At 49.6% G+C, this 10000-nt stretch overlaps 2 protein-coding genes across 17 annotated transcripts in view; one reads left to right on the top strand and one right to left on the bottom strand.

Moving 5' to 3' along the window:
* Window positions 1-10000, bottom strand: part of LOC115119253 (CUGBP Elav-like family member 2) — a 262492-nt gene that overhangs the window by 61730 nt on the left and 190762 nt on the right. For all 16 annotated transcript variants that reach the window (XM_065008230.1, XM_065008228.1, XM_065008242.1 and 13 more), the window contains 2 exons: window positions 2453-2501; window positions 488-622 (listed from right to left, as the gene is read on the bottom strand). In XM_065008230.1, coding sequence (XP_064864302.1) covers window positions 488-622; window positions 2453-2501 — 184 coding nt within the window. The remainder of the gene's footprint in view (window positions 1-487; window positions 623-2452; window positions 2502-10000) is intronic.
* Window positions 3250-9692, top strand: LOC135564035 (keratin-associated protein 4-3-like). Its single transcript, XM_065008434.1, has 5 exons — window positions 3250-3567; window positions 7513-7613; window positions 8155-8217; window positions 8393-8690; window positions 9618-9692. The coding sequence occupies exons 1-5, from the start codon at window positions 3250-3252 to the stop codon at window positions 9690-9692; spliced, it is 855 nt and encodes a 284-aa protein (XP_064864506.1).

Here is a 10000-nt window from a genome sequence, read left to right as displayed (position 1 = left end):
CAACAGACACATCCAAAGACAAACACACAACAACTGACACGCCCACAGAGAAACACACAACAACAGACACATCCACATAAACCTGTGTGACGATGACAGTGACAGCCAGGTGTGACGCCGAGCAGAACAGACAGTTTGGTTTGGCAGACCCCACCCCATCTCCTCAGCACATAGAGACCACAGAGGGAGGGGGAGGGAGGAGAGGAGGCAGGGGGATTGGAGGGGGTGAGGGGGGGGGGTTGCAGTGAAGAGGAGATTGACTCAGGGGGACACTGCACTGCTGATTGCGTAGTAGGTCTACGGTTGGCCAAAAGCGAGGGAGAACATATTTTCTCCTTCTGCCTAGAGAACTGTCAGGGGAGGGATAAGGGGCTCAGAACTGAATAGGGGGTGGATATAATAGATGGGAGGGGTGAAAAGGATGGTGGCTAAGGGAGGAGGGGGTCAGGGTGAGTGTGTATATGGACGGAGCCCAAGAAACACACACCTCTGCTGAGTCCATCGGGCCCTCGCAGGATCCGGCACTCCTCGATCTGTCCGAACGCAGAGAACATGACTCGGATGTCGTTCTCATTGCACTTCTTCGACACCATGCCGATGAACAGCTTCCTGTCCTCCACCGCTGCAGGGGAAGAGAGGAAGACGTTCAAATGGGTGAGAAACAGAGAAAAGGAGAAGAGAGAGAGAAAGTCTCCCCATTTCATCTGCAGACTGTGATCAATGTCTCATTACCACTTCAACACCAAGTCTCTGTGCGACTCTCTCTCTCGATTCGTTCCTCTCTCCCTCTATTGGTTTCTCCAACTCCTCCTCTCCCATCTCTCCAGGTTTCTTTTTGTCTACCTCCTCCTCCTCCTGTTTAATCCTTTTCTCTCTGACCCAATCGCTCCATTTAACTTGCAATACCTCGGCCTGTGTAACAGTGTTTGTGTGTGTGTGTGTGTGTGTGTGTGTGTGTGTGTGTGTGTGTGTGAGAGAGAGACAGGGACACTGTTCCTTATCTCTGTGTGTGTATGACCGTGGGAAAGAGACAAGAGAGAGAAAGTGTGTGTACGTGTTGCTCACCGTTCAGAGTAATGCTAATTCAATTCATTTTTAATGAGGAAACTGTCAGCTCTTACCGGGAGGCGAAAGAGATAAGCGGTCTGTTGCACTCTGGGAAATCAATAGAGCACTTGTTTATTTTGCTGTTTGAATTGTTTGTGCGTTTAAAAAAATAACACAGAGAAGATAAGTGTTGTTTCAAAGGCTTCCAACTCGGCTGTGTGCGTTCGCTCACTATCAGCACTGTAATGAATTAACATAGAAGAGGATATGGAGAAACCGCAGAGACATCCTTAACGGTGACTAAACATCTGTTAGCCGACCTGAGACCGAGTTAGAGACGTATCGGGAAGCAGAGAAACAGCCTTTTACTGATTCCAGATCAGATTTGAAGAAAGAAAGCGGAAAGTGAAGACGGGCTATCGATACAGCAGTGCAGCGAAGGCAAACACACGCGCGCGCACACACACACACACCTCTTGGTTGACTAAAGCAACAAACCGCTTAACGACAATTCGTCATGGTTACAGCAACTCCAATAAAGGTCTATGGAACGTACTATCATTAGAAAGACGAATACATTTCATATGGCCGTACTTTACTATCTGTCATTATGGTGGATGATGACTGCAGCCACAGCCGGCTGGAGCTTTACTCAGGTCTCATCATCGTAACCGAGACGGATATATCTTACCAAGTCCTATTTCATAACCTCACAGAACACGTCTGGAGTGGGAAAGCATTATTAAGGTCTCATCATGACTTATATGGATGGATCTCTAGGTTTCGAGTGCATTGTATTTCCTTAGCGGGTCGAGTCTAGAAGATGCGGCTACGAGAGTCTTTATTAAGCTTTAAGTGATGCCTGTGTGCTGTCAGTGGCTTTATGACACTCCTCTGTCTCTCTCTGGGTGGAGCTCAGCCAGTACTGTCCCGTCTGTCCCAATGTTATTACCCTCTATCCTTCTATAGTTTCAGTGGTCCAGTGGATAAGGAAAAGAGGCTATTAGTATTGGGACGTGGTCCCTGTCTGGCTTCTCTCAGATACAGTAAAGCTTTATGGCTGGATAAATGGGGTTGTAACCGCATCTGCAATAGAGCCATTTGTCTGTCTGTGTGTGTGTGTGTGTGTGTGTGTGTGTGTGTGTGTGTGTGTGTGTGTGTGTGTGTGTGTGTGTGTGTGTGTGTGTGTGTGTGTGAGAGTGAGAGAGAGACGCAGGGAGAAAGGCTGGTTCACTGTGGGGCCAAAACAGTTGAACTCTCCCTGACCCCCTCCCTGAACACTTTAATAATTCATACATCTCTCTTTCTCTCTCTGAAACAGGATCACTGAGCCACAGACACACACACACACACACACACACCCGACCACCACGTAATACTCAGCCCAGTTTGTGTGATCACTCACCATTTGATTTCTCACTGTCTGCAGGCTTCATCTGAATGGGATGGTGCATCTGGAAAAGACAGGACAAACACACCTTTACAATACTATACCGACACACACACACACACACACACACACACACACACACACACACACCCTAGTGAGGACTGCACACACTTAGAGATCACACACACTACATCAGACACACGCTGACTGATCACAGCCCAATGGCACACTACAAACTGGCCACTCTGAAAGTCACAACAGATCAAACACTAAAGAGAAGCTCTGAAGTTGCGTAGTAAACACACACACTGTGACAGACATCGTCCAGGTGTGTCCCTCGTACCCTTGTTGCAGATTTAGAGAGGTTGAATGGAGTTGATTGATTGATGTGTGTTTTTTTGTTGTTAGTGAGAACATGCAAACACGTCACAGACAAGATGGCTGTCACAGACCTTTCTCCCCCCAAGGCTTTATTGGCATGGGAAACATATGTTTACATTGCCAAAGCAAGTGAAAAATATACAGTAAGCATTACACTCACAAAAGTTCCAAAAGAATAAAGACATTCAAATGTCATATTATGCCAATATACAACCTCTCTTTCTCTCTCTCTCCTTTATGAAAGATGATGTGCTTGTTTGATCTGCAGAGAGATCAACGACAGTAATTCTCTAAATCTAGCCCAGGATCAATCACACTGACTCTGCCTACCTCACACACACACACACACACACACAGCAGAGATCCATCTTCTGGGCTCTCACCAGCTGCGGTATCTGTCTGTCTTCCGTCTGTACCCTGTCTTACTCATAATGCCCCGGGCTCAGCCTGAACAGTCACCGTCTGCCTGTCCGTCTGCCTGTCCGTGTGTCCGTCTACCTGTCCGTGTGTCCGTCTACCTGTCCGTGTGTCCGTCTACCTGTCCGTGTGTCCGTCTGCCTGTCCGTGTGTCCGTCTACCTGTCCGTGTGTCCGTCTACCTGTCCGTGTCCGTCTACCTGTCCGTGTGTCCGTCTGCCTGTCCGTGTGTCCGTCTACCTGTCCGTGTGTCCGTCTGCCTGTCCGTGTGTCCGTCTACCTGTCCATGAATGTCTGTCTCTGTGGCAGATGTCTGCCTCTGTCGGTGTGTCTGTGGGTGTGTGTCTGTCTGTCTGTTACGGTCTGTATGGCTGTGTCTATCTGTCTGTGTCTGTCTGTCTGTCGGTCTGTCTGTGTGTCTGTCTGTGTTCCTGTCTGTGTCTCTGTCTGTCTGTCCGTTTCAGGCTGTGTCTGTCAGTCTGTATGTGTCTGTCAGTCTGTATGTGTCTGTCTGTCTGCCTGTCTGTCGGTTTCTGTCTGTCTGTCGGTGTCTGTCTGTCTGTCTGTCTGTCTGTCTGTCTGTCTGTCTGTGTCTCTATCTGTGTCTCTATCTGTGTCTCTATCTGTGTCTGTCTGTCGGTCTTTGTCTGTCTGTCAGTCTGTATGTGTATGTCTGTCAGTCTGTATGTGTCTGTCAGTCTGTCTGTGTCGGTCTGTCTGTCCGTGTCAGGCGGTGTCTGTCTGTCTGTGTGTCTGTGTGTCTCTCTGTCTGTCTGTGTCTCTGTCTGTCTGTCTGTCTGTCAGTCTGTATGTGTCTGTCAGTCTGTATGTCTGTCAGTCTGTCCGTCTGTCTGTCTGTATGTCTGTCTGTCTGTCTGTCTGTGTCTGTCTGTCAGTCTGTATGTGTCTGTCTGTGTCGGTCTGTCTGTCAGTCTGTATGTGTCTGTCAGTCTGCATGAGTCTGTCAGTCTGTATGTGTGTCAGTCTGTACGAGTCTGTCAGTCTGTATGTGTCTGTCAGTCTGTCTGTGTCGGTCTGTCTGTCTGTCTGTCTGTCCATGTCAGGCTGTGTCTGTCTGTCGGTCTGTCCGTGTCAGTCGGTGTCTGTCTGTCTGTCTGTCTGTCTGTCTGTCTGTCTGTCTGTCTGTCTGTCTGTCTGTCTGTCTGTGTGTCTGTCAGTCGGTGTCTGTCTGTCTGTCTGTCTGTCTGTCTGTCTGTCTGTCTGTCTGTGTCTGTCCGTGTCAGTCTGTCTGTCTGTCTGTCTGGCTGTGTCTGTATGGCTGTGTCTATCTGTCTGTTACTGTCTGTATGGCTGTGTCTTTCTGTCTGTATGTCTGTCTGTCGGTGTCTGCCGGTTGGTGTATGTCTGTCGGTGTCTGTCTGTCTGTCTGTCTGTCTGTCTGTCTGTCTGTCTGTCTGTCTGTCTGTCTGTCCGTGTCTGTCTGTCTGTCTGTCTGTCTGTCTGTCTGTCTGTCTGTCTGTCTGTGTCTGTCCGTGTGTCCGTCTGCCTGTCCGTGTGTCCATCTGCCTGTCCGTGTGTCCGTCTACCTGTCCATGAATGTCTGTCTCTGTGGCAGATGTCTGCCTCTGTCGGTGTGTCTGTGGGTGTGTGTCTGTCTGTCTGTTACGGTCTGTATGGCTGTGTCTATCTGTCTGTGTCTGTCTGTCTGTCGGTGTCTGTATCTGTCGGTGTCTGTGTGTCTGTGTTTCTGTCTGTGTTTCTGTCGGTGTCGGTTGGTCGTCTGTGTGTCTGTCGGTCTGTCTATCTGTCTGTTACTGTCTGTATGGCTGTGACTATCTGTCTGTATGTCTGTCTGTGTCGGTGTCTGTCGGTTGGTGTATGTCTGTCGGTGTCTGTCTGTGTTTCTGTCTGTGTTTCTGTCTGTGTGTCTGTCTGTGTCTGTCTGTCTGTGTATGTCTGTCGGTGTCTGTCTGTCTGTCTGTCTGTGTCTGTCCGTGTATGTCCGTGTCTGTCTGTGTGTCTGTCTGTCTGTCTGTCCATGTCTGTCTGTCTGTCTGTCTGTCTGTCTGTCTGTCTGTCTGTCTGTCTGTCTGGCTGTGTCTGTCCGTGTCTGTCTGTCTGTCTGTCTGTCTGCCTGTTAGTCTGTATGTGTCTGTCTGTGTCTGTCTGTCTGTCTGTCTGTCTGTCTGTCTGTCTGTGTCTGTCCGTGTCTGTCTGTCTGTCTGTCTGTCTGTCTGTCTGTCTGTCTGTCTGTCTGTCTGTCTGTCTGTCTGTCTGTCTGTCTGCCTGTTAGTCTGTATGTGTCTGTCTGTGTCGGTCTGTCTGTCCGTGTCAGGCTGTGTCTGTCTGTCTGTGTTCCTGTCTGTGTCTCTGTCTGTCTGTCTGTCCGTTTCAGGCTGTGTCTGTCAGTCTGTATGTGTCTTTCAGTCTGTATGTGTCTGTCTGTCTGTATGTGTCTGTCTGTCTGCCTGTCTGTCTGTGTCTGTCTGTCTGTCGGTGTCTGTCTGTCTGCCTGTCTGTCTGTCTGTCTGTCTGTGTCTCTATCTTTGTCTCTATCTGTGTCTGTCGGTCTGTGTCTGTCTGTCAGTCTGTATGTGTCTGTCAGTCTGTCTGTGTCGGTCTGTCTGTCCGTGTCAGGCGGTGTCTGTCTGTCTGTGTGTCTGTGTGTCTGTCTGTCTGTCTCTCTGTCTATGTCTCTGTCTGTCTGTCAGTCTGTCTGTGTCTGTCAGTCTGTATGTTTGTCAGTCTGTATGTGTGTCAGTCTGTCCGTCTGTCTGTCTGTCTGTCGGTCTGTGTCTGTCTGTCAGTCTGTCTGTGTCTGTCTGTGTCGGTCTGTCTGTCTGTATGTCTGTCAGTCTGTCTGTGTCTGTCTGTCAGTCTGTCTGTGTCGGTCTGTCTGTCCGTGTCAGGCGGTGTCTGTCTCTCTGTCTGTCTGTCTGTGTCTCTGTCTGTCTGTCTGTCAGTCTGTATGTGTCTGTCAGTCTGTATGTGTGTCAGTCTGTATGTGTCTGTCCGTCTGTATGTGTCTGTCAGTCTGTCTGTGTCTGTCTGTCAGTCTGTCTGTGTCGGTCTGTCTGTCCGTGTCAGTCGGTGTCTGTCTGTCTGTCTGTCTGTCTGTCTGTCTGTCTGTGTCTGTCCGTGTCAGTCTGTCTGTCTGTCTGTCTGGCTGTGTCTGTATGGCTGTGTCTATCTGTCTGTTACTGTCTGTATGGCTGTGTCTTTCTGTCTGTATGTCTGTCTGTCGGTGTCTGCCGGTTGGTGTATGTCTGTCGGTGTCTGTCTGTCTGTCTGTCTGTCTGTCTGTCTGTCTGTCTGTCTGTCTGTCTGTCTGTCTGTCTGTCCGTGTCTGTCTGTCTGTCTGTGTCTGTCTGTCTGTCTGTCTGTCTGTCTGTCTGTCTGTCTGTCTGTCTGTCTGTCTGTGTCTGTCCGTGTGTCCGTCTGCCTGTCCGTGTGTCCATCTGCCTGTCCGTGTGTCCGTCTACCTGTCCATGAATGTCTGTCTCTGTGGCAGATGTCTGCCTCTGTCGGTGTGTCTGTGGGTGTGTGTCTGTCTGTCTGTTACGGTCTGTATGGCTGTGTCTATCTGTCTGTGTCTGTCTGTCTGTCTGTCTGTCTGTATCTGTCGGTGTCTGTGTGTCTGTGTTTCTGTCGGTGTCGGTTGGTCGTCTGTGTGTCTGTCGGTCTGTCTATCTGTCTGTTACTGTCTGTATGGCTGTGACTATCTGTCTGTATGTCTGTCTGTGTCGGTGTCTGTCGGTTGGTGTATGTCTATCGGTGTCTGTCTGTGTTTCTGTCTGTGTTTCTGTCTGTGTGTCTGTCTGTGTCTGTCTGTCTGTGTCTGTCTGTCGGTGTCTGTCTGTCTGTCTGTCTGTGTCTGTCCGTGTATGTCCGTGTCTGTCTGTGTGTCTGTCTGTCTGTCTGTCCATGTCTGTCTGTCTGTCTGTCTGTCTGTCTGTCTGTCTGTCTGTCTGTCTGTCTGGCTGTGTCTGTCCGTGTCTGTCTGTCTGTCTGTCTGTCTGCCTGTTAGTCTGTATGTGTCTGTCTGTGTCTGTCTGTCTGTCTGTCTGTCTGTCTGTCTGTGTCTGTCCGTGTCTGTCTGTCTGTCTGTCTGTCTGTCTGTCTGTCTGTCTGTCTGTCTGTCTGTCTGTCTGCCTGTTAGTCTGTATGTGTCTGTCTGTGTCGGTCTGTCTGTCCGTGTCAGGCTGTGTCTGTCTGTCTGTGTTCCTGTCTGTGTCTCTGTCTGTCTGTCTGTCCGTTTCAGGCTGTGTCTGTCAGTCTGTATGTGTCTTTCAGTCTGTATGTGTCTGTCTGTCTGTATGTGTCTGTCTGTCTGCCTGTCTGTCTGTGTCTGTCTGTCTGTCGGTGTCTGTCTGTCTGTCTGCCTGTCTGTCTGTCTGTCTGTCTGTGTCTCTATCTTTGTCTCTATCTGTGTCTGTCGGTCTGTGTCTGTCTGTCAGTCTGTATGTGTCTGTCAGTCTGTCTGTGTCGGTCTGTCTGTCCGTGTCAGGCGGTGTCTGTCTGTCTGTGTGTCTGTGTGTCTGTCTGTCTGTCTCTCTGTCTATGTCTCTGTCTGTCTGTCAGTCTGTCTGTGTCTGTCAGTCTGTATGTTTGTCAGTCTGTATGTGTGTCAGTCTGTCCGTCTGTCTGTCTGTCTGTCGGTCTGTGTCTGTCTGTCAGTCTGTATGTGTCTGTCTGTGTCGGTCTGTCTGTATGTGTCTGTCAGTCTGTCTGTGTCTGTCTGTCAGTCTGTCTGTGTCGGTCTGTCTGTCCGTGTCAGGCGGTGTCTGTCTCTCTGTCTGTCTGTCTGTGTCTCTGTCTGTCTGTCTGTCAGTCTGTATGTGTCTGTCAGTCTGTATGTGTGTCAGTCTGTATGTGTCTGTCCGTCTGTATGTGTCTGTCAGTCTGTCTGTGTCTGTCTGTCAGTCTGTCTGTGTCTGTCCGTCTGTCTGTCCGTGTCAGGCTGTGTCTGTCTCTCTGTCTGTCTGTCTGTGTCTCTGTCTGTCTGTCTGTCAGTCTGTCTGTGTCTGTCAGTCTGTATGTCTGTCAGTCTGTATGTGTGTCAGTCTGTATGTGTGTCAGTCTGTCTGTCTGTCTGTCAGTCTGTATGTGTCTGTCTGTGTCGGTCTGTCTGTATGTGTCTGTCAGTCTGCATGAGTCTGTCAGTCTGCATGAGTCTGTCAGTCTGTATGTGTGTCAGTCTGTATGTGTCTGTCAGTCTGTCTGTGTCGGTCTGTCTGTCTATCTGTCTGTCTGTCTGTCTGTCTGTCTGTCTGTCTGTCTCTGTTTGTCTGTCTGTCTGTCTGTCTGTCTGTCTGTGTCTGTCCGTGTCTGTCTGTCCGTGTCTGTCTGTCTGTCTGTCTGTCTGTCTGTCTGTCTGTCTGTCTGTCTGTCTGTCTGTCTGTCTGTCTGTCTGTCTGTCTGTCTGTCTGTCCGTGTCTGTCTGTCTCTGTCTGTCTGTCTGTCTGTCTGTCTGTCTGTCTGTCTGTCTGTCCGTGTCTGTCTGTCTCTCTGTCTGTCTGTGTCTCTGTCTGTCTGTCTGTCAGTCTGTCTGTGTCTGTCAGTCTGTATGTGTGTCAGTCTGTCTGTCTCTCTCTCTCGATCTGTCTGTCTCTCTGTCTGTCTGTGTCTGTCAGTCTGTATGTATGTCAGTCTGTATGTGTGTCAGTCTGTATGTGTGTCAGTCTGTCCGTCTGTCTGTCTGTCTCTCTCTCTCTCTCTCTCTCTCTCTCGATCTGTCCGTTTCTCTGTCGGTCTCTCTCTCTTTCATTCTTTTTACAATATGTTTATACATTGACTTTATTCATTTTCCACAACACTCCTACATCCACCACCCCAGTGTCACCAGTAGTGTCAATTCAACTGACTTTACTACCTGGACCCATTGTGCCCATGTTGGTTTATATCTCCCTGAGTGAGTGAATGGTTGTACAAGACTGTGTGTGTGTTTGAGAGAGAGAGAGTGCCAGTGGATCACATGTTGGAGGGCTACAGTACAGAAATAACTACATCCTCAGGCTACAGGCGCTGGCTAGCGGCTATCCCTGCCTCTGCCTCTCATACTCTCTCAGAAAGTTCTGTCTAGATGCCACCCTTCTCCCATATCTGTCTACCCAGAAGGCTTTGCAGGCTTCATACCTGGGCTCCACCACTACCCCACAATTCCAAATGGCTGGTTCTTCACTGAGAGCCCTGGAGCTACCTACTTCGGTCACTCTGCATCCAATCACCATGACAACCCAAGCCTCCCCCGACTCCCCCCCCCTTTCACAATACTTAACATCTAAATCTGTGCCATGTGTCATTGAGAATGTGGCCTACACTGGTGACATTTCCCTCTGGTATGGTAGTTGGTAATTAGATTATTGGCTGTGACCCTAGTCCACTTGGAAACATCTCCTCTTTCTCCTCTTCCTGATTTCCAGTCGGCTTGTCGGGGCATGCCATGCAGTGCCCGTTCTGGGGGCGACGTCGAGGTGTCTATCCGTCAGAGTAGCTGATGACATGGAGGTAAACATTACCTCTCCAGCAGGGTATTATCCCCTTATCACTACCATACTGTTTCCTACCCAACCAACGCTATGCAACACTACTCTCTGGACAGGGTGCAGGTGGGCTGCGTTCCAGTACAGTTACCCTCAAAACATTTCCTTCCAGGACACAACGGGACAGAAACCTAATACCCCTCAGCATTTAACGTTCACCCTCTCACCTACAGCATGTAACCCATTCCTCGAACCCCTCTGACCCCCCGGCCCACGAGGAATGCCCCAGGGCTTTAAAGGTCAGAGTTGAACTTGTCGGGCTA

Source organism: Oncorhynchus nerka, linkage group LG23 (genome assembly GCF_034236695.1).
Source record: "Oncorhynchus nerka isolate Pitt River linkage group LG23, Oner_Uvic_2.0, whole genome shotgun sequence".
NCBI lineage: Eukaryota > Metazoa > Chordata > Actinopteri > Salmoniformes > Salmonidae > Oncorhynchus > Oncorhynchus nerka.
This window is presented reverse-complemented; position numbering and strand designations above follow the sequence as displayed.